We start from the raw sequence: 25,233 nt of genomic DNA, 5'->3' as shown, positions 1-25,233 counted from the left end.
TTTGTACATGATATTGGTCTTCACAAATCCATATTAAATATGTGTTCAAAATATAATTTTAGCACAAGGAAAATCTGACAGAGTCCCTGTAAAAAGTATCTGCTACAGTTAGGAATTAAGGTTTAGTCCTAATATTATTTAATGCAGGAAAGGAGATGGTTAATCCATAACCATATGTTTTAGTAATTAAGACTGTGACATGATAAAAAATGGAAGGTTCCCACTCTTTTCAAGACATATTTATAGAACGCTTGAGGTTCCTTTTCAGGCTGGTGAAATGACAGATATGGGAGGCAGAGATTATTTTGAAATGTTTGATTTAGAATGAAAAAGGATTGCATTCTTGGCCACTTTCTTATATAAATTGTTTTATTTTGAACAGGATATTTCCCGCCTCAAGAGCATAAAGAAACTTGAAGGAGTCTTGGATTTTTTATACAGAGAAGTATGAACATTTTCCCAGATTCAATACTGTTGAAATTCTGGAGTCATGCATATAAGCTTATGTATAAGTACAGTTATGGGACGTTATGGGATGCAGTGGTGCTGCGGGTTAAATTGCTGAGCTGCTAAGCTTGCCGATCGGAAGGTCGGCGGTCCAAATCTGCGTGACGGGATGAGCTCCCATTGCTAGTCCCAGCTCCTGCCAACCTAGCAGTTCGAAAACATGTAAATGTGAGTAGATTAATAGGTACCGCTTGGCGGGCAGGTAACGCGTTCCGTTTAGTCATGCCGGCCACATGACCACGGAAGTGTCTACAGACAAATGCCGGCTCTTCGGCTTTGAAATGGAGATGAGCACTGCCCCCTAGAGTCGGACACGACTGGACTTAATGTCAAGGGAAACCTTTACCTTTACATAAGTACTGTATATGCATATGCATATGTGTATGTGTGTGTATGTATGGGTGTGTATATATGTATGTGTGTGTGTGTGTGTGTGTATGTGTGTGTGTGTGTGACAGCCAGTGTGACATAGTAGTTAAGGGAGTGGGGAAACCCAGTTCTAGTTCTCCCTTAGGCATGGAAGGCAGCTAGGTGACATTGGGCCAGTCATTCTCCTGCTTTCAGCCCTAGACCGGAAAGTTGAAAAATACCCATCTACTAACCCGTCCTGGACCAGCAAAATAGATTTTGGTATATGACAGTGTTTCTCAACCTTGGCAACTTTAAGATGTGTGGATGCTGGCTGGGGAATTCTGGGAATTGAAGTCCACTTTTAAAGTTGCCAGGGTTGAGAAATACTGGTCTATAACCTTCAATCAAAGGGTATTCATCCTGTAGTGGATTGATTCAGGCTAATATTACTACTACTATTACTACTAACGCTATATACACACATATATACAGACATACAGATATAATCCTGCCCACTGTTCTATCTGTCCCAAGATGGTTTATAGTGCAGCAATAAATATTAGCTCAGTTCAAATTCTTGAACAAATAACTTTAATGAATCAAAAACCTGTAAAAAATGATAGTACTTATAATGCAGCCTCCTGCCCATTTATAACATCCCCAGTGGAAAAAACACCTGATTGCCTAATTTCCTCACACTGAATTACAGAGGCAGTTAAATGAAATGAAGTTAAATGCACATGTATTTGTGTGCATGGAACAGCCTTCCCCCTCAGGTTGGGGAAAGCTGTTTTGGAGCTTGAAAGAAAGGGAATAGGAACCAGTCTCAGTGTCACACAGCCTTCTCATTACACTTGTACATCACCTCTGTTGTATCTAGTTTCACCTACAGACAATTTGTGTTAATATCATTTCACTATACAGTACAACCCAAGAAACTTACAACTACATTATTGTCTGTGTACAGTTATGCCTATACATAAATGGCATGTTTAACCTGGATACTCAATTGTTCCATTTTCTGGGTTCACACAATACACTAAACTCACATGAACCAAATGGGTTGGGTGTGTGCAACCTGCTCAGAAACTAACCAAGAGTGATACCAACCAAGCTTAGCAAGTGGGTGAATCTATTTGGTAGGTCTTCACCTGACTTAGATGAACTGGTCATATGAATACTACCAGAGTTGCTCTTTCATTGACTAAATTAACATCTGCTGTCTTAGTGAAGCTTCTTTTCCCTTCCCCACTCCTGAAATAGTAAGCACGGGTGTGAGGCCACAATAGTTTTCATTGCGAGCAGTGAAGATTGGTGATAGAAATCCTTTTCTTTAATAGGAAATTATTAAAATCATTCATTTGGCTGTTCTTCTATCACTGCAGGTTCCTAAAGTCTTTGTCAATCTGGTGGATTTTACATTGCTCCCGGTCTCGTCTTGTTCACACACAGATCTGAATTATGTTAGGTAACCCAAATTTCTTCCATTTATAAACTGAGAGATTTTTTTCCCCCTTCCATTTTAGGTATGTATTGTTGTTTTCTACTTTCTTTTTTTTTCGGAGGCTTGTTCCAAAATATTTCTGTACAGTATGGTTTGGCAAATCGATTGTGATTCCAACAGAAGAGAATATCTATAGGTCAGGGTTGAACTGTGGAGTCCTTCGTGCCCTCTGAGCTTGGTTGTGCACTGATGATGTTACCTAGTTGGTTAATGAAACATCTGCAAGCAAACAGCCAAGCTCAGAGAACACCAAGGTCTCCATAAATTAATTGTGATTTAGGCTGTACTTGTAAAAGCTTTCACTCTGGGCCATTTTGCCCACTTCCATATTACCTTAACATGTATCTTATATACATATTAATTAGCACATGGTAGCTGAGCTTTCCTTAGTGTGGTGCCTTTCCAGAATTCCCAATTCGCAGCATGACAGTTGAGGAGTTCCCAAGTTAGGGAGTTTATTCTACTTTCTAAACATGTTGAACACAGGCTGTGTGATCATTGGCATCCAGTAGAAACCACAATGACTTATTGTGAATTATGATATTGTGTGAATGACAAATTATGAAGTTTGCATGATAACATGATTATATTCTGTGTAAGCTACTGAAAGTCTGTTTGATTACAGCAGGATAGAAACATATTTAATAAATAAAATAAATAAATGTCATTTCCCCCCTTGCTGTCTCTCTGGACATTTTGCTCTGTGGTATCAGATATCGGACTAGGATTGGTAGACCCAAGTTCAAGTCTGCTCACCACCATGGAAGTCCTTCAGCAAATATGGGCCAATCACTTTCTCTAAACAGAAGTATTCTTTTTTTTTTCAATAAGAATTTTATTAAGTTTAGAGCACAGATAAAAACTACAAAAAAGCAAAAAACTACAAAAAGAAAAAAAACTAAAAAAGTGAAAAAACAAAGATGAAAAAAAGATGTTTTAAATATCACATAAAGAGGTGACTTCCAACTTTTAACAGCAAAATACACAATTTCCCATAATCAATCCCTTACTCTATAATAGACCAAAATCACATTATTTCTATAAATCATTCCATTTGCAGATTATAAAGATCACTAAATACAATTGTTCCTTCCCCTCATACTAAAAGAAAAGAAAAGAAAATATATAAACCACCTAAACAACGTCCCCCCTAAAAACATTTATTTAATTCCTTCCTTCCTACCACTATTCTATACATTTCTGTTTACTATAATAAAGATCAAACTACAAAAACATATACATTTTCTGCTCTTATAATTAATATTTCAATTATTACAATCTTAATCAAATTAAACCTAAAACCAAACATATATTATTTACCTTATTAATCTTAATCCAAATCATTAAAGAAAAATAACATCAAACAAGCCTGAAAAGCAATCCAAATAAAGATTTTCAAACCCGTACCCCACTTCAAAATAAACCAAAGCATTCACATTTTTCCACAGTACACACAGGGCATTTTTCACAAAAAGACTGAACATCCCAACTGCCCCCCTTAAATACTCCAACTTCTCAGGAAAAAGCCTCCCATAGATAACAACCCCTTTCTTTCCATAACATTCCATCAGAACAGCAGCTTCACTGATAGTTTGCAATTTGATCTGTTCCTTTAAATTCCTCAAGTCAACCATCCAGCCAACATCTGGCATTTCAGCAAAAACTTTGATCTCACTGTTAATAGAAACATTTGTATCATTGCTAAGGTCTTCAGGATCTCCTTCCACAACATCTGCAGCCAGATGCCACATTTCAAGGCTGGTATTTTCTACAATGTCCCAAACATCTTGTATAATAGCTTGACAAGAATTGGAAAGAATCTGTTTGAGGTCTTGATGGAGCTCTGAGAATTGCTGCCTGAAATCTTCCATGTCTCATGCAGTAAATTATGGTGCTCCCTAAGTACTTAACCAGGGAAAGTAAAGGTGTAATGGAAAGTTTCCAGAACTTTTTACATATTAAGTAAAGGGCTGATAAGATGCAGTTCCCCAGGAAAAAATAGCAGCAGAAAACTGAAGAGTCAAAAAACAGCAGATTCAACATGTAGGAAAAATATTAAAACCTTACAGAAGTAATAACAGGGAGACAAAAATTACTTTTAATCCTCCTCAATATTTGGATGAAAACAAACCAAAACTTAAAAAGATTTTTTTAAAAAAATAGTTCCAGAAATAATGATAAGCACCAAGACAGTTCGCTTCTCCTTGCCATAAAAAGCCTCTCTTAGGGTACATAAACTTAAAAAGATAAAAATTGGCTGATTTAGAAATGGGGTGGCTGGTCTGAGTGTCCCTTTAAGGCTACAGCATGGCTTGGAAATGATGGCATCCCTGTCTCCCAGTGGCTCTTACCTGATTAGCATGAATGCTGTTTGTGATCCTCAGACTGCAAGTCGCCATTCCAGAGAACAAATGGGGTGATTTCGAGTGTTTTCTAGTCTGTGAAAATGCTCCTGGGCTTCAGGGAATGCCTGCCTGAGCCCAAAAAAGCTGCTGCGTTGTCAGTTCTGTCCATGGAGCCTGCGGACAAAGCTGTTTAGTCCACTATGTACCCCACTGGAAGCCCTACACAAGGGTATTCTTGAGGTGGAGGAAAATGAAAAGAGGGAGAACTTTATATGCTACTCTGAGGCCTGCCAAAAACATGAAATGTAAATAGAACAAACATGTATTTATGATAGATTCTGCTTCATTTGAAGAATGCTAATATCACTGGAACAACCCCCTCAAAGAACCCCACAACCCATTTTCTTCTAAGAAAAAGTGGGCTTTATTAGTAGTTATTTATTTTTGAAGAATAAAGATGCTTTTTAGTAGTGGAAATAAGAACTCTGTTTCAGGCCATTGGAAATAAACCTGCTGATTCCCAGGACCTTTTACAGCCTGTCACATTAATGTGTCATTTGGAAATTATTTTATATGGATTAAAAAAAAAACACCCTAATTATTCAATTTCCCAAATTTCCAATACTCATCTTTGGGATTCCTTCCATATTTGAATGGTAAGTTCATGTCTTTGGTGTATTTATTTATTTAACAGCAATTCTAGCCCTCCAGTCCCAAAAGACTCTGGGTGGCAAGTTGTCATCACTGGAGATGGAACCTGTTGGGTCAAAAAGCTGCTTTACATCACAATTAAGAGCACTTCTAGATGAGGTGGTTTTGCCTCTTCTATATTACCTCGGCATGGTTGATGTTTGAATTGATTTCCTTCTGACTCAGCTGAAGGGCTGGAGTTCTGGAAAAGTTGGGGGTGGGATATTTCCCTATTGAATGAAATTTTTCCTTCACGTTCTCTGGAGTCCTCCTAAGCTTAGGTCACTCTAGCCCAGAGCTTTCCAAACTTTTCATGTTGGTGACAGACTAATTGGCTGCAGGTGCAGCTGCGTCACCAGAAGTCATGTGGAATCAGCTGTTTTGACATGATTACGCATATTGCGCATGCGCAGTACTGGTATGATCCCTCAACCGCGTGACACATCTACACACTGCAGCCGACACACTAACGTGTCGCAACACACAGTTTGGAAAGCTCTGCTCTAGCACATCCTGCAAGGGGCACACTTGACAGACTGGCATTCCCCTCTCAGCAGTCCAGCCAAAGGAGCAAGGGAGAAAGTGACAAGATTCTCTTTCTTTTGGCCAGGAAGGAGCCCAATACAAAACATCCAGTGGCTTAGCCTTTTGCTCCCCTCCCCTTCCTTTTCATTTCTTTTCATGTGGAGTGGCTGTGTACTGATTTTTGCTGCTGCAAGATCTGTTCCTCCTTCTTGCTCCTTGTTCTCAGCATTGCAAAGCTGAGAGGTTTGAAAGTAATTGTAGACTGTCTTCAGATTGCTTTTGAAGAATTAGTAGATGGCTGAAGAAGGATTTTTAAAAATATGTGTTGGCTCTGTCTCTCTCTCCTCCCCCTCTCATTCTGCCTCAAAGAGTACACTGCAGTTACATATGTGATTGAACAGAAGGAAATACGGCTTGGATTTATAGCACCTTGGGTGTATGCTACATATCAAAGGGGTTTGGGTGAGATAAGCCTAGTAACCTGTAAACTGGCATATATGTTGTACATGACTATGCACGTGTATTGAATATAGCACACTGGAAGTTGTTTGTTTGTTTATGGTATCGACATTTGGGAATCTCAGGATTTCAACTATAAATAAATACATAGGAGATAATGCTACCAGATGAACTTTTATCAAGGAATTACCATGCCAGAAAAACAAAACAATACTAAGAGGAAAAGTAGTGATATGCAAAATATTTTGAATTTGAAATGTTTGGAGCTTGAAACTTCCTATTTCAAGTTAAAGGCAGCTGTTCTGACCTTCCTGGAGGTGTTCCCATTCTGTTCCAAAAACCTGGAAGTATTCCAAGCTTGAACAGCTCTCTGAATAATTGATTGGAATGATTGAAACAGCACTGGAATACTTCTGGGAAGATCATATCATCCAATTTTGAGCTTGAGATATTTCAAATTCAAAACATTTTGCACATTCCAGGGGAAAAGATAGATTAGCCAGTTATGCCAAGAAACTGCCTTCTGAAAACACCTACTTTTCCTTCGCTAGATTTCAGGAGACTTCATGTTTTAAATAAGGATTTTATGGCTTTGCATATTTTTGCTTTCCTATTGACATGTTTACTTTGCTTTCCTATTGACATGTTTACTTTGCTTTCCTATTGACATGTTCTAGGAATATAGTTCCTAATCCATGCATTTGTTTCAACAACTGTTCCAGACTGGATGAGTGTGTATGGAAATGGTCATATCAGGTGAGCAACATACTGGGTTTAGTGAAAAGAGAATGTTCCTCCAGTTGTATATTACAAACAAACAGACAGACAGACAGCTCTTTTTTAGTGTTTCATATTCCTTTCACATGGCATCATCCATTTCTACCAAGGAGCCTATTGTGGCCAGTTTGAGAGTATTTGGAACAAGATGCCAAAAGATTGTTGGTTGTGTATGTTACATTGAATCAATAGAGCCCAGATCAGACATTTCAATAAAGATGCTAGTAAGTCCAAGTATAGCATTTAGGAATCTTTATTTAAGAAACTATATGTAGCTTTTCTAAGCAGAAGTTTTCGTAAGGTGACCAACTCTTTAATGTATTGTTTAAAACTCTTTTTAAGCCAATATCTAAAGAGAATGAAGTAGAGCAGCATAAAATGAATCCTCAGACCCAGCATATAAAACAATAAATTCAATAATAGTGTTTGAACAAAGCATTCTCACACAAAGCAAATTCAATAGACCATACCTATCACATGACAGGACTCACATGTGTGACTTTAATATAGTTACTGTGCCTCTTACTCTATTTGTTTTAGTTTGGCTGACTTTAATTTTGCTGGGTTTTGACTGCAATAAAGTTTTCATAGTTTGAATTGAATCTCCCCTTTATTTGTTTTCAAAGCAAACCCATTCATTACACAAATAAATAAAAACCTGTCAAATCTATTAAAACCCACTGCCTGTAAGCACATGGTGTGGGAGAAAATAGAATGGAGGAAATTCAGAGAAAATTGGAACTGAAGCATTGGAATCCGTTTAGTAAGTTGCCATTCGTAGTGTCTCATCATTGGTCCAGCGAGCTCAGTACCATTGAGCTGGCTGGCAACAGCTCTCCAGGGTGTCATAGAAGTTCCTTTCCCAGCCCAGTTTAGTGGATTACATTAGCCCTTCAAAGTAGTCCAGAGAAGCCCAACCATGAGTACTAACTCTGTCTTTATTGTAAGGTTACATTAAGCAAATCTTGCAAGACTGAAGCTATTTCTCCCTTCCTTTACTTTTACTTTCCAGAAAACTAGGGAGGGCCCCTTCTGAAATGCTTCTCACACCTCTCCTCCTGCTGTGAGCTGAGATATCTTTTACATGCTGGTTATCCAGTCTGCGGCTCTTCCTCCTGTCCCCTGAGTCCATTCCCACATACCATTACGATTGCCTGGGAACCTGGGCTTGCAAAGCATGTACTTTGTCACCAAGGAAGCTTTGAGGAAAACGTTAGATGTCAGGGAGTTGATAGCTGTCCAGTGATAGTAACTGCAAAATAGGCATAGGGCTACTCAATATCCTACTCAGCTTCCCCAGAATATTAATACTATTAATACTGGACTAAGATATCTGGACTGCAAAGATTGGGGTGAGCAGAGAGCAGAGACCATCTCTGTTGGAGCAGAGAGTTACAAAAACCTAGCTCTTTACCGTCATTTCATGGCCATCCAGATTTTTTCAAGCCACATATGATAATCATAGTTTAGACATTCATAGGTGATGACAGTACAATAAAACTCTGGGCTTTTTGAAGTCCTTATTATACACATGGCTCTTCTACTGCTATATCTCTGTTACCCAGGCTTTGTTCTAATTTACATGCTAATGTACTACTTATATTCGCATGCCCAGCCTACAGTAAAGCAACAAACATTCCTGTCACGTCTTTAAAAATGGAAGCAGTCATTATTAAATAATACATTAAATAAAGGGTAAACGTTGGATTCATTCTAATTAGGGACAGATGAAATTCATTCCCCACTTTGCCTGTTTGAATACTTGCAGCTGGAGGGATCCTAGCTTCACTCCCTTGGGATTCTGAGCATGTTCATCAACGTACTGCATTTCTTATCAATGTTCATGAGCACTTCTTGCTAAGCTACATGCTACAATCATGATTTTTTCCCTGTCAGAGGAAAGCAATGCCTGTTTGTTAAAAACTTAAACCTGAGGTGAGAACTGAAAATATGGATCATGTTGGATGTAGCTAGCTTAGTTGCCAAGCTGATAAAATTGATGAAATCTGCTGCTAAATATGTCTGATTATTTAGAAGTGGCAAGAGCATCACTAGGATGTCCTCATTTCTGAAATCCCTCCAGGATATGGAAAGTCTAGTGTGAAATCCAATTGCCTTACTAGGCATATGCTTTTCTAAGAAAATAGATGTATGCAAAACATTTCATAGTTACTGGCTATTTTTAATGGTTATTTGAAATAGATTTTCCCCTATTTCTTTTATATTTTGACTATGTACTTTTATTATTCAGATTTATTAGGTGTAATAAATGGATTTTATTTAAATCAGGGAGAAATGTGTATATTGGACTCTGTTCTTTGTGATTAAGAAAAAAAAGCTCCTGTTATCCCTTTCTGCAGGATGCTTTGGAAAAGCTGCTGGCATCTGAAAAGTATGTCCTAAAGAATGATTTCACTGTGGTTCTCCAAATTTCATTTGAAGAAGCAGATATGCCTCTCACAACAGTAAGATTTGCAACTCTCTTCTTTTTGGGCCTTTGTGTATATGTGCGCCTTTGAGTCATTGTTGACTTCTGGCAACTGTCTGGACTAGTCCCTGCAGGTTTCTTGGTAAGATTTCAGAAGTGAAATTCTTGGCTCACCAGAGTTGAAGCCAAGGATCTTGCTAGACCTCATCTGCAGATGCCAGGAGCTGGTCTTTTGGCAAGGATGATTTAAGGCAGTGTTTCTCAACCTCTGCAACTTCCATACACCTTAAAGTTGCTGTGGTTGAGAAACACTGATCTGAGGAATTGGGTCCCAATGCAAGACAGGCTTAGAGCCACCACTTACTGTATGCACAACCCTGGAGTAACATTGCAAAGGAAGTCCTGGAAAATGAGATATTAAATCAAGATTTTTGGCATGGAGTACCCACAGAATCTGAATTAAAATTAAATCTAAAAGAAGCACATTGACCATAACATATATTACGATATGTGTTACCATAAAAATGGTAAAAAAAAATCAAATTCTTCTTTAGAGAGACATTTACTTCCCTGGGTAGAGAGAAGTTGCTGTTATTTCTAAATTGCAATTATCCATGCTTTCTGCACTTTATGCTTCTACAAAATGGCTGGTGAAATTGCCTCTATTTCAGCTACACAAAGAAAACAGAACAACAAATGTTCTATCATGATGTGAATCCTCCTGTTTCTCCAAATACCTAGGTGTCCAGTTAGTCCTATTCTCTGTTTTTTGTCCTTTAGCCAATTGCCTGTTAAATTTTTTATTTCCTTACCAAGTTCGTTTCTGAGCCGGGACCAAAGAAGCAGGCAATTGCATGAAGTTAAGTTCTTTATTCTTCACCCAAAAGCAAAAGCAATGACAGCAAGCTGTTAAGTGGGCGATCACGCAGGACCCCTTTCTTTCAGCACATTATATACGTTCCATGCAGACTTTTCCTCTGAACCCAGTGCTTCTACATTTAAACAAGAATGTCTAGGGATGGACTTTCTGAAAGTCCAAATGTACAACATCAACTGAGTCACCTTTATCCGCATGGCTGTTCAAATGCTCAGATGATGCTTACTGCCTCCTGCCTCCTGCCTCCCTCTCTCCCTCTGGGCACAGCGGGCAGAAAATGGGGTGCAGGAGGAGAGGGTTTTCTCTCCCTGTCCCCTGCCTCTGCAGCAGCGGCCATCCTTACACTTAGTGCCATAAGCCTCACACCATTCTGCTGCCTGCCTGGCCTTGTGCAGTCTGTATGTTCAGGAGCCTGTGCAGCTGTTGGTTCAGCCAGGAAGACAGTGAGTGGAGCAGGCATAAAGGAATGGCAGCACCAGCAGGTGGTAGGCAGAGCACAGGGAAGAGTGGTGTAGAAAGAGTCCCTGCTAAGCCCACCTTTTCTAGTCCCCCTTTTAAAGTCACCTTGGTCCTGGGTTTCTGCAGGACAAACTCTACTATTTATGAACACCCATTCTTGTTATAAGTCGGATGACTTATAAAAGGGTTGGAAAGTTAGATTCACCATCAGGAGGCACTTTGGGATTTGTTAGACATGGGTAGCCAGATGTTATTCTATGGGGTTCAACCCCTCTATCAGGCATTGAGCTCATGGGCCACTACACTTTAGAGGAGTATATACAGTGCATTAGCTTTAGGAGCTGTGGCGCTCACTTGCAGCAAGAGTTGGAAAGAAGACCATGAACTCCTAGGTGCCAAGTTGTCTAAGCTTTGCTGGCAGCACAACAGTCATGAATATTGTAGACTTTTATGACTGCAAAAAAACAGAAGAAAAAGGATACTAAAAGGCTGGAAGGACACCCATTCACCATACGATGGACTGAAAAAGCTGCTTCCTTTTCTAGATGAACAAGCTTTTTACTGCTGACAGCCCTGTTTGGAGGATTGTTTATAAGTTTATTAAATTTCCCATTTTTCTATTGTTAAGGAAAACAATTTAAATGTTAATAATTTAATTGTATAATGCAAGACACATGTTAGATTAATTTACATAGTATATATGAGATGCACATTTTTGTGGGTTTTTTTTATGTATATATATTTTTTTTACCAAGAAAAAGAGAGTTAGATTTTAGTCATGGGAAAATAATGTTGGAATCCAATTCTTCCAGTCTATTGCAATTAATGCATAAAGTACTTGGGTTGGCTGGGTTGCCTTTTAACTTGTTTTTGCCCATGAATGCAAAACTATCATTTGGTACTGCTCCATTCTTAATTATTTTGCAGGTTAAACATGATAATGATTATTCAGTGAAGGAGGCACTACTGAAAATCTCAGGGGAAATATGTGCTGCTGTAGGAGTAGGACTCTGGAACAATATGGTAAGAGGCATGAAAAGACATGGAAGACCTCACAGTTTTTCATTCTAAGGAGAGAACTGGAATAGGAATGGGTATGTCCCCTTTTTCATGATGACGCTTTGAGATAGTGGCTATTCAGAGACAGGTCGTCATACTTGGTTAATTTGAATTCAGGTATCCCTAAGCCAAATTTGTTGTTCAGACTACTATACCTCATTGGGTATAACTTCTTCAGCCTGGTTTCTTTTCGATGCATTACATTTCAACTCAGCTGCCTCATAAAACAGGTATTAGTGGCTTCTGCTGTTAAAAGATGAGCTCTAACTTTTTTTGAATGTGGAAGTCCTTCATTTTAATGACCCTTTTTATCTGATATGCTAGGACAAAAGTTTAATCCTTGAATCAAGGTTGCAATCTTGGATGACAAGAGCTGCCCTTGGTTATCTTGATCTCTCTCTCTCTTTTGTCCATAAACACACATAATGATGTCAAAGTTCTTGTCTCAGCCCTCCATTTATTGCAGGTCAGATGCCCTGATAAGGGAATAAAGGGTTGTATCCTAGATTATGTATGCCTCCTGAAGAATCTGTATAATGACCAAGTAGCAACAGTAAGAACAGACCACGGAACAACGGACTGGTTTAAGATTGGGAAAGGAGTACGGCAGGGCTGTATACTCTCACCCTACCTATTCAACTTGTACGCAGAACACATCATGCGACATGCTGGGCTTGAGGAATTCAAGGCTGGAGTTAAAATCGCTGGAAGAAACATTAACAATCTCAGATATGCAGATGATACCACTTTGATGGCTGAAAGCGAAGGGGAACTGAGGAGCCTTATGATGAAGGTGAAAGAAGAAAGTGCAAAAGCTGGCTTGCAGCTAAACCTCAAAAAAACCAAGATTATGGCAACCAGCTTGATTGATAACTGGCAAATGGAGGGAGAAAATGTAGAAGCAGTGAAAGACTTTGTATTTCTAGGTGTGAAGATTACTGCAGATGCTGACTGCAGTCAGGAAATCAAAAGATGCTTAATCCTTGGGAGAAGAGCAATGACCAATCTCGATAAAATAGTTAAGAGCAGAGACATCACACTGACAACAAAGGTCCGCATAGTTAAAGCAATGGTGTTCCCTGTAGTAACATATGGCTGCGAGAGCTGGACCATAAGGAAGGCTGAGAGAAGGAAGATCGATGCTTTTGAACTGTGGTGTTGAGGAAAATTCTGAGAGTGCCTTGGACTGCAGGAAGATCAAACCAGTCCATCCTCCAGGAAATAAAGCCAGACTGCTCATTTGAGGGAACGATATTCAAGGCAAAACTGAAATACTTTGGCCACATAATGAGAAGACAGGACACCCTGGAGAAGATGCTGATGCTAGGGAGAGTGGAGGGCAAAAGGAAGAGGGGCCGACCAAGGGCAAGGTGGATGGATGATATTCTAGAGGTGACGGACTCGTCCCTGGGGGAGCTGGGGGTGTTGACAACAGACAGGAAGTCTGGTGTGGGCTGGTCCATGAAGTCACAAAGAGTCGGAAGCGACTAAACGAATACAGAACAGCAACATCCTAGATTATTAAATTTGATTTGTTTTTTTTTTAAGGAGAGGATTCACTACACTTGAATTCTAATTCTAATTTAAAATCTGACATAGACGTTATGTGAGCTGGAGAACAGGTTGTTGAATCTCCCTCTCCTTTTTTTAACCCAATTAAAAAGTTTGTGATCGACCTTTTCCTGTATTTTAAAGGAAAAGCTTTTGTGTGAGATTATAAACCCCACATTTCCCAAGTGGCAATTTTCCATATCCTGTTCATATCTCCCTTTTAAGCCAGTTCTTACTCTTCTTTTCATAATTCTTCAATTCCATATGAGCACCTCTCTGGATGTTTCTGCATTAATGGCTTCTAATACTACTGATCAAGGGATATTATACAGCTGGCCTATATGTCCTCTCTTAACAGAATTATCACGATAGGAGAAAACCGAAGAGAAGCAGTATGAAAACAAGGGAGGCTGTTGCCAGATGAAGGCATTGCCCACAACATGCTATAAATGAGGCAGATTTTACAGACCTTGAGGCTGTTCTTGGACAATGTTGAAATAGGAGGGAGAACACTACTTTAACATGGTCCAAGAACTGTTGTGCTTCACTATCCAGGTTCTCTTACTTCCAGAAGAAATGATCAGAGGTTTTTCCTTTTGTGTTGTTTGCAAGGCTGTAATCTGTACAAGATGGTAAAATGTCTGATACTGTCAGAATTTTTTTTAAAAAAAAAACATGAAGGAGACCTTATCTGGTCAACTTGTCTGACAAAGCGGTGTGATTGCTCCAGGGAAAAGAAGTTCCTTGTGGAGAGTTTGTTTTTTCTTAGTTATTTATTAATTTTCATTTACTTATTTGTTACATTTTTGCACCACCTGGATCCTAGAGACAAATATCTTGTTCTATGAATGTAGCACATAGAAGAGAAAAAAAATAATCAGAAAAAGAAAAGTGATATCTGTCTATATCAGTGGTTCTTAAACTGGGGATAATTACTCCCCAAAAGGGTAATTTGGGCATATCCTGGGGTTAATGAATCAATTTATACCAAAGTGCTTTGTAAAACAGCAGAGTCTGGATTTTTTATGCAGGTAATGACATTGATTAAGACTGGGAAAGGGGTGATTGGGTCAGTTTAAGATATCTATATATCTGTATCTATATCTATCTATATCTATCACTGATCTTCATAATGACACTGATTTTCATGAATTCAAGCTTTCAATCTTGAATATTCATATACAAAATCATTTCTTAGATGTAGGTCTGTAATTCTGCTGGAATGAGACATAAACATGAAAGTGTTTGAGAAAACCCAATGTAGTTGATTCTGGATAATTCTCAGTTAAGAGCCATCACCTTCTTCTCTATTTCAAAGAGGTTAGAAATTCTAGAACAGTCACGTTCCCACCGGCTGCACTTTTCCCAGCTTCATCAGAGAAAAAGTGCTGTGATGAAGCGACCTTTGAGGAGATAAACACCTCTGTCCTCCTGCATACAAGAAGAGTAAAACGTGTTTGTCTGTGCAAATACCACTATGGTTTTTGCTTCTGTTGGCTGACATGCAAGTGCTTCACTGACAGCTCTTCTGTGGATCTAAGGACTTCAAATATTCTTCAGTTTAGAATGCTTTCTGAACCTAACTGGGTTTCTACTGGAAGTGCCTTAATCAACTCAGATTTCCTTCACACTGTAAACATGTCTCCTGACAGGATACCTACTAGTCTCCAACCATTGTTGTACCGAAATCACAGTAATGAGGACAGATTTTATATCACCTCAGTGATGGTTGGGTGATGCTAGAGAATGTTATAGGTCCCTAGTATGGATCCTGTCCAAGGCAGCATTACTAGTATATAGCACTATTTTCAGGCTGGAGGGAGGGGGAGATAGAAAAAGATTTACAGGGCCCCAAAAGAAAATGTTCCTCCAGGAACAAGGCTGAAAACTGGTGCATGTTTTTATTTTAAAGGAAAGATACGTTTTCTGCGAAGACTGAATGCTTGCTTCCTTAATTATTTAAATATCTGAGACTTATCTATAGGAGTTACAGCCACCATCAGGCACTACTTCCCACAGATTCAGTGCTTTCCACATGCCTTGCTTTCATTGGTATCAATTTTATAAGATCTTTATTTGACCATCAGGTCTTACATTCAGCTCTGTTCCTTTGTGCTGTGAACCTCAATGGTATACCTCAAGCAACTTCAGCTTTCTTTTTCAGTCTGCTCCTTAAAACACAGATAAGTCCCTGAAAATTATTTATGCCTCATAGCCTACTATCTTTAATTTCTTTGGATGGATCCCAAAATGTTGGGGAAGCGGGAAAGCAATTGTCACCCCTTAAGATACAAAGAGTGAAATGTAAACAATATAATAACTTTTTTGTTTGAGCCATAGTCTGTTATTTTGACACCAGCGTTTAGACTGGTGTGAGGCTCTTGACTTTATTTTTACCTTGCAAAGTGGGGAAAAGCACCTTTTTTCTATCTTCCTTAAACACATACCAGGAATGGAATTGTGGGAAGGGACAGGAGAAGAGGCATTCCTTTACTACCAGAAAGCAATGGTGTTAACATTCTCCAATTTAGTCCATTCTGTGTTTATTACTAAGGTCAGATTAATAGCAGAAGCAGAAAGGCTTCATATAAACTGATTTAAATAAATAAACATGGTATTCTCAACACTACTGGTGGAGTCTGGGATTTCAGGGATGGATACTTGTAATGTTCCTTCATCTCAGCATCATCAGGTTATATAAATTGTGGATGAAATTCTATGAAGAGTAGCTTGCTTTCACACTGAAAAACTAGTTTTCTATGTCAACAACTCATTCATTCATTTTCATTCATGTTAGGTTCATTTTAGTCAAGTGCTTCAGCTAAGAAACACCTATTGCTTGTATCATCAATGCTCAGAAGCAAGGGTGTTACCCTCATGATAGGGTTTGCAGGTTAGTCCTGCAAAGGAACAGGACTGAGCAACTGAGTAAACCTCACTTACTGTTTGCCTTCTGTTTTTAATTTTAGTTGACCTCAGTTGGTCAGAAGAAGCCTTATTACTTCACAGAAATACCTGATCCAAAATGTCCTTCTCAGGTAGGAGAATATTTTCTACATGCACTTTTAATATTACTGTATCTCTTTTTCCAGAGAAATACTTACTCTAACCCAGGTCGGGCAACCTGTGTGGCACTCTTATCTGTTAGTGAAGCACAATACCTAGTAACTACAGCTAACATGGCTGATGGCCAAGGATATTTGGTGTTCTATTTCGGCACTTACAAGATCAATTTCCACCCCTGCTTCAAACTAAGTTTTTTTATCTAGTACCTTCCAGATTTGTGGATGACCGAAATTATTCTCTAACACATCTGGTGGACATCAAGTTCAGGACGACTGATTTAAAGAAATTTAAAGTCTTCAAAGTCTGTATTATTTCTAAATATTGCAGATAATGTTAGAAAAAATCATTATTTGTGAATTTCTGTAGGAGTTAGCCTATTTGTATACCCCAGCGATATGCAGATAGGATTTTGCATTTTTCCCCATTTTGCAGTACTTTATTCACTAAAAAGAACGGCAATATGCACATAAAACATGTGGTTGAGGGCAAAATATATTTAGAAATGCATATTTAGAGGCTTTTTTTAAAGAGATAAATCTGAATGCATATTTGCATATAATTTTAGTACACTTTTAAATAAAAATCTAGGTTAATACAAGAATGGGACAAAATTGACAAACTACAACTCCAAAGAGAGAGAGAGAGAGAGAGATCCATCCATCCATCCATCCATCCATCCCTAAATGTATTCTGTAACTTAATTTCCTTTATGGAACAAGTAAATTGGCACATTGTATCCTCTGACCAGCATGATTTAATAACACTGCAGTATAGTCCAAAAACTAATAAACAGTTTAATTAATCCTAATGATTAAAGGAAAGCAATAATTTTCAAGCAATATACCCCTTGCTGTGGAGCAATAACAGGAGAAAGGTGTTATGTTTAAATCTTGATTCCAGTTTTTTTCAGAAACATCTGATTGGCCACTGTGGTGATATTATGCTCTCTTGTTCTGTAAAAATACTCCGTAGCAACCATTTTGAGCGTAACTGTTCTAGAGCCATTTCAGGCTGGCAATCCTGTAGTGATAGAACAATGCCATGTCCCTTCTTTCTTTGCTCATGCTTTGTGACTGGCTGATGTTTTGCGCTACAGAAAAAAGCCAGATAAGGCTGCTTAATCATGGCTTGGAGGTGAAAGAAGGCCAGCATCATGGGGACAGGGGGTAAAATTGGGGCTTTGTCATTCTAGTCATGCCGTAAGTAGCTAATGAAACAGGGTGGCAATCATCACTATGTGTTGTGATAAATGAATGTCCCAGAAGAGGAGCAGTGAATTCCAGTGTCTAACTCAGGACAACTGAACTTTTGTCAAGTCATTAACATTACAAGAACTCAAATTTTGGCAGCCAAGGTGGTGGCAATTTCTTTTTTTTTTTTTTAAATCCCATGAGAACATAGAAAGAACATAGAAAGTTAGCCAATTGTCTGTCTTGCCCAGGGTAATCTACAAAAACTGGCAGGATTCCCCAAAGTTTCACACAGGACTTTTCCAACCTCCCAAGAGATCCTGAGTCCTTCCTGTGCAGAGCATGTGCTTTACAACTGGGCTATTGCTTCTCTCCAACCATTTTGGTCAGAATTGCAGCAGCTGAACAGACAGAAAAAGCATGTTCCAGAGTAATCTCAGTGGGCTTTCAAATGTGTTCCCAAGGATGTTTGTTCATCAACAATGCATCACTTCTTCATGGTGCTAATGTGACATTGAAAATAGAAGAGGTGTTTTGTGCTCAGTTGTGCTTTCCAATCAATGTATATTTTTCATTTGCTATTCAGTTAAAGGACAGACAAAACTGGATCCAAAGGTCACATCTCAAAATGGTTCTATTAGAGTTGCTTGTTTTATCAGATGCTTATAAAACTGGTCTTCTAAGGGTTGTACTCTTCTTTAAAAATAGAAGAATAATGCCATAAAATAGAAGCAAACCTCTATAACGCAATAAAATTACAAATGCAAGATCCAATGTGATAAAAATTAAATGCTGAGTCAAAGTAATAAATATGAGGCTGTAAGCCCAGTCATGAAATAAAATAGCACTTAAAATCACTAGTGGTAGGTTAAATGGCAAAGATCTGAAATGATAAACTTAACTTGGCAATGAACAAAAGGAAAAAAAAAACACACCTTGAATTTCCCAGGGGAAAAGGTTCCATGATCACAGGGCCATCAGCAAGAAGCTCTTTCTTCTAGCAGCCTTCCCTCTGAGCTTTGAAATAAGGGGGGGAGGCACCTGAGAAATAGCCTCCCATGATTATTGATTATTGAGCTTGAGCATGCACATAGAAAAAGAGGCAGGTACTGAAGTCTAACCCATGAAGAACTTTAGAGAACCAAACCATCATTTGAGCTTGGAAAGGCAAACTTTGACACTTGGTTAAGTGTCACTACAAGCCACAGAGGATATTGTGATAGAGCACCTGATTCCAATTAAAATCTTGCCATCAGATTTTACATTAGCAGTTATTCCTGGATTATTCTTATGATAGCTCTGTGTACAAAAGCTGCTGACAAGTCAAAGAGAATCAGCCGAGTTGCACTTCCCTTGTCTCTTTCCAAGAAATATTCATCCTGTAGGGTGACAAGCCTCTTTCATTGCCAAATCCAGGTCTGTATCTGACCAAACTATCTCATTCAAGGAAGTTTAGTTCAACAATGCACCTTGAATAAAAAGTGGGGAGTTCACAAGGCTGATTTAAATTACAATTGCATTTTGAGAACAATTTAGCAAATTTTCCTAATCCATATAAACCAAGGTGTGGCAAAATAACTCTGTTTCACTGCTAAGACAAAGAAATATGGCTTGGGGAGTTGCATATATAAGAGAAGACTTCTGGGTGTTACGTTGTACTCATCTTTTTATATGGCATGTTCTGTCCCTTCCTAAGTGCATCTCTTCTGCATCTGGGCTGCTCTTACTGCTCAGTAGCCCTGACTTTCTCACAGACCTTGATCATCCATGGAGAAGTCGGATTGTGCATAATATACGTCTAACACTTGGACCTCTCTCTGGGGATTGACCATAGTCATTTTTCATCAGTTGAAATTATTGACTCTGCTCTGATGACTTCATCTGCGGTGCCAAATGATTACTTATTTCAACTGCTTTCACTATCTTATCTTTTCAGGAATACCAGTACATCTTCACATACAGGAATAGTAATTACTCACCTTTTCCTGTGGAGTCACAGACCGAAGCACAACCTCAAGTATGGAAAACATTGGTTGCACAATATTTTATTATTATTGCCCTTGATTGGAGATGAAAGGAGGTTTGGCACAAAAACATTTCATGCCTCATGAAATTCTTTCCTAAGGGGGAGACTACTTATCCTGTCTGTTCAATGCATTCATCTTTCCCTGTACAGGAATGTTGAAGGCCATCTAAAATTCATTATTTTGTGTCTCTTTTCAGGAAAAGAGCTTTGGGACTCTTATTCCATGTTCTGACCTCAGCCCCTCCAACACAGTTCCTATCTCAGGTACAGATTCTGTTTATGAGTTACTTCAGTCTGCAAGTTGAGGAATCTCTCAATATTTATTAAGACAAAGATGGGAATGTTTATTTATTTATGAGCTTGAGGAACACTAAGCAAGTATGTTGGGAATTGCCACCCAAACTTAGCACAACTATAAGTAAAAATATAAAGTCTTTTGATAGACTTTATAAAGTAGAATGCATTCCATATACGGAGGAACGAATATTGCTAATAGTTTCTATAGTAAAGAATAGTTGGTGCTGAGAACAGGAGATTTTTTAAAAGATTATTTATTTCATTTATATTCCCACTGCAATCAATATTACTCTTGACATAACTGTCTTTTAATACAAAATCTGTTCTCCTGTAAGTGACCTGAAAAATATATAATGGTGATTCCGGTTTCATTGAAATGCGGTCCTCCATTCATCCAACAATTTGATTCTCCACCATAGGTCACTCATCAAGAACTTGATATTTATTATGAGATCAAGGATGTGAACATATATGCTTAAAATTTAATACTACTTTAGATAAATCTCTGCTTCTGATGGGTCAAGGAGGATAGAAAATTGAGTGCATAATGTCATTACAGAGCACCATTTAATATTGCAAAATCTAAATGAGTTTGCTAAGCATAGAGGCTCAGGTTTTGAAAGTGTAATTATAGGTGGTTCTTGTAGAAAAGACATAGTGAGGATTATTGGCTTGAGTTACTCCCTTCTATAAATATACTTATAGGATAGATTAGTAGTTGTGTGCATCTTACACAAGTATTTATTTCTAACATTATCACAGTAGGACATTTGGTATCAAGATAAATCCTTGTCAGGTTGTGATGGCTGAGGATAATGGGAGCTGTAGCCCAAAGCAACATGAAAGGTCCCACATTAGGGAAGGTTTCTTTATTAAGAGAATGATCAATTATACTACTTCAGCTCATATAGGACAATTATGCTAGATAGAGTTGTTTCTCCAAAATACTGTAGTATACTAAAAATAATAATAATCCAGTACTGAGCAATAGGTCAGAAGGAAGAAGGAACAGCATTAACTGCTCCTCTTGTTTTGTTCTTGGTGAAAAAGAACTTCCACATGGTGAAGACTGCATCAGGTTGAAAGCTTTTCTAGACTTCTATGATACCATAACATTGAACAGGATCAAGACAGAGCCAATTAATTTCTTGCCTAGCTGTGGAGCATTTGAAACTACAGTAAAACTAGCTGTTCAGCTTAATTTTTAAAGAAAAGCAGCTTTGTAGAGCTTATGTGTAGCTCCTGCATTTCAGGTTTTTCAAGGACAAAAGTGCTGCAAAACCTTTGGGCTCATTATCTGCAGGGATTGCAGGGAATGGCAGGGATACATACATACATACTTACATCCATCCATCTCTAGACATTATATGAGGATGTGGATGGTGATGGCTGGGACAGTGCAAGCAATTTATTTTATTTCTCTTTTTCATGGAATGAGATTGAGGCTGCAGAATGGAAGTCCTTTGCCTGTTGTTTGAGGAATGTTTAGAAAGCTAGAGGGAGGGGGCCTAAGGTCAAACAGATGTTCAGTTCAAGATGCCCTACCTTATCATACATTCATTTTGCCCCATTGGGTGATTTCTATGTTGAAGAGTTCTGATTTTGGAAAGAGCCAAACAGGGATGGCTGCAAAGAGATAGGCAGCTCCAAAATTAGATGTCCTCTTCCAACTTTTGAGTGTGGGGGTGGGGGTGGGGGGAGGGGCAATCTGACCAACCCTGGGAATCCTGTACTGTAAAGCTATTCTAAGGAATATAAGATTGCTTCCTTTGATACATTTTAGGAATCTAAGCATTTATATGAATTTTCCCATTCAGTTAACATATTGTTAACTTGTTGAATTGCTAATGATACAAACTTGTTCTCAGATGTATGTTATATATTGACTTTCCAATGATTTTTATATAGAAAAAGGGGATTGAAAGGGTGATTTTGTATTTAAAAAGGTAGCTTTTTAAGAGATATTTTGGCTTCCTGCCAAAGGCTTCTAAATCATTGGCTAAAGACTGCCAAAAAACCAAACCATTTAATTTATTTGTTTTGTAAAAATATAACAAGCAAATTATTTCTTGAGTAATAGCTAGGATGTTGAATCAATTTCTTTGGAGGAAGAATTGGGGAGAATATGGTGTTCTGGTATGAAGCATGAGTTGCCACTGAGTTTCAAAGTTTAGCTGAACATGACTTTTAAATAACATTTCATGTTCTTACAAATTCTCCCAAAGAAGTATATTCCTAACTGTAAAGATTTTCTGAAACTTCTATCATTCTCTTTCTTTTTTATAGTTCATAACTTGAGGCCAGGAGACATAAAAGTTATAGGTGCCCTTGGGGACTCAATAACAGTAAGTGTGGACCACCAAATGTACAGTAGTCTATTAGACTGAGCAAAGTAAAAAGCATTTTTGAATTCTAATTTGAAAAAGGAGGAACAAATTATCTTCAAGGCCAATTGAATTTTCGAAGCTTTCTTCTGCTATACTCCCAGGATGCTGGGTTATTAATCTCCTTCAGGCTAGAAATGCCATCTCTCTTGGCTGTTTCCTATTTCCATGTGCTAACTAATATAGCATAATGGGCACTGCAAACATTTTTATAGCAATGAAAAATAAGCATCCTGACTATGTGGTAAATAACCTATCTGAGATAATTTTATCCTCAGTAAGTGGCAACTCTGTAACTACTAAGCAGACATTTATGTTGCTGAGAAGTTGTGTGAAGGTCAGTTTAGACATGCTGCTACTTTTGTATGGAACACAGACCTTACCTGTGAAGGCTTTGTGTGAGTGTCATAACATTAAAAAAAAGTCTGACATGAGCCAGCCCAGACACTTATCTGCCACCAGTGTGTAATCCAAATAGTAGAAATGCCAGTGTATGGGTATTGAATATACCCTTATTTCTTTTATCTCACCATCTCCTCCAGGGAGTTTAGAGTAGTATGTAAGATTATTTTCTTTCTTTTTATAAGAATTTTATTAGATTTAAGACAAAGATAAAAACTACAAAAAAAAAAAAAGAAAACTAAAGAAGTGTGAAAACACAAGATAATTTTTTTTTTTTTAGAAGTTACATAAAGATTCTGACTTTTAACAGCAAGGATATATAACGATCTTCCATAATCAATCCCTTACACTGTATTAAAACAAAATCACATTATTTCTATAAATCATTCCATTAGCACAATATAAATATCACTAAATACAATTGCTCCTTCCCCTTATTTTAATATATATATATATATATATATATATATATATATATATATATATAACAAGACATTTATTTAATTATTTCCTTCCTACCACCATTCTATACATTTCTGTCTACTATAATAAAGATCAAACTAAAAAGCATATAAATTATCTGCCATTATAATTAATAATACAACAATTATAATAATCTTCAGCAAAGGATCGTTACCTTGTCATGGTGCTGGAGCTTGAGCACCTCAATGACGACATGAGCTAAACCATGAAGGGCCACCCAAGATGGGAAAGTCATGACAGACAGATCAGACTAAATGCAATCCCTGGGGAAGGTAATGGCAACCCACCCCAGTATTCTTGCCATGAAACCAAATGGATCAGTACAACCAGAGATACGTCGTTATACCATCGGAAGATGAGACTCTTAGGTCGGAAAATGGTCAAAATGCTACTGGGGAGGAACAGAGGATGAGTTCAACTAGCCCCAGATGTGATGACGCAGCTAGCTCAAAGCCAAAAGGATGGCTAGCAGCCAACAGTGCTGGTAGTGAACGGCGAATCCGATGTTCTAAGGATTAAAACACCATTGGAACCTGGAATGTAAGATCTATGAGCCAGGGCAAATTGGATGTGGTTATTGGTGAGATGTCAAGATTCAAGATAGACATTTTGGGTGTCAGTGAACTGAAATGGACTGGAATGGGCCACTTCACATCAGATGACCACCAGATCTACAGATCTACTACTGTGGACAAGAGGACCACAGAAGAAATGGAGTAGCCTTCATAATTAATAGTAAAGTGGCTAAAGCAGTGCTTGGATACAATCCAAAAAAACGATAGAATGATATCAATTCAAATTCAGGGCAAGCCATCTAACATCACAGTGATCCAAATATATGCCCCAACCACAGATGCTGAAGAAGCTGAAGTAGAGCAGTTCTATGAGGATTTGCAGCACCTACTGGACAACACGCCTAAAAGAGATGTTATTTTCATCACGGGAGACTGGAATGCTAAGGTGGGCAGTCAAATGACACCTGGAATTACAGGTAAGCATGGCCTGGGAGAACAAAACGAAGCAGGACATAGGCTAATAGAATTTTGCCAAGACAACTCACTCTGCATAACAAACACTCTCTTCCAACAACCTAAGAGACGGCTTTATACATGGACTTCACCAGATGGACAACACCGAAATCAGATTGACTACATCCTTTGCAGCCAAAGGTGGCGGACATCTATACAGTTGGTAAAAACAAGACCTGGAGCTGACTGTAGTTCAGATCACGAACTTCCTATTGCACAATTTAGGATTAGACTAAAGGGATTAGGGAAGACCCAGATCAGCTAGATATGAGCTCACTAATATTCCTAAGGAATATGCAGTGGAGGTGAAGAATAGATTTAAGGGACTGGACTTAGTAGATAGGGTCCCGGAAGAACTATGGACAGAAGTTTGCAACATTGTTCAGGAGGCAGCAACAAAATACATCCCAAAGAAAGAGAAAACCAAGAAGGCAAAATGGCTGTCTGCCGAGACACTAGAAGTAGCCCAAGAAAGAAGGAAAGCAAAAGGCAACAGTGATAGGGGGAGATATGCCCAATTAAATGCAAAATTCCAGAGGTTAGCCAGAAGAGATAAGGAATTATTTTTAAACAAGCAATGTGCGGAAGTGGAAGAAGACAATAGAATAGGAAGGACAAGAGACCTCTTCCAGAAAATTAGAAACATCGGAGGTAAATTCCAGGCCAAAATGGGTATGATCAAAAACAAAGATGGCAAGGACCTAGCAGTAGAAGAAGAGATCAAGGAAAGGTGGCAAGAATATATGGATGACCTGTATAGGAAGGATAACAATATCGGGGATAGTTTTGACCATGTGGTCAGTGAGGTAGAGCCAGACATCCTGA

General features: G+C 38.4%; 1 protein-coding gene across 1 annotated transcript in view; it reads left to right on the top strand.

Annotated features, from left to right (window-relative positions):
* Positions 1-25,233, top strand: part of PLB1 (phospholipase B1) — a 119,137-nt gene that overhangs the window by 5,013 nt on the left and 88,891 nt on the right. The window contains exons 4-12 of the mRNA XM_063304585.1: positions 383-445; positions 2,244-2,326; positions 7,059-7,137; positions 9,519-9,623; positions 11,850-11,945; positions 16,502-16,570; positions 19,725-19,805; positions 20,012-20,078; positions 22,398-22,456. Coding sequence (XP_063160655.1) covers positions 383-445; positions 2,244-2,326; positions 7,059-7,137; positions 9,519-9,623; positions 11,850-11,945; positions 16,502-16,570; positions 19,725-19,805; positions 20,012-20,078; positions 22,398-22,456 — 702 coding nt within the window. The remainder of the gene's footprint in view (positions 1-382; positions 446-2,243; positions 2,327-7,058; positions 7,138-9,518; positions 9,624-11,849; positions 11,946-16,501; positions 16,571-19,724; positions 19,806-20,011; positions 20,079-22,397; positions 22,457-25,233) is intronic.

The sequence above is a fragment of the Candoia aspera genome, chromosome 1 (assembly GCF_035149785.1).
Source record: "Candoia aspera isolate rCanAsp1 chromosome 1, rCanAsp1.hap2, whole genome shotgun sequence".
Taxonomy (NCBI): domain Eukaryota; kingdom Metazoa; phylum Chordata; class Lepidosauria; order Squamata; family Boidae; genus Candoia; species Candoia aspera.
Note: the sequence above shows the minus strand (reverse complement) of the source record. Positions and strands in the feature narration are given on the sequence as shown.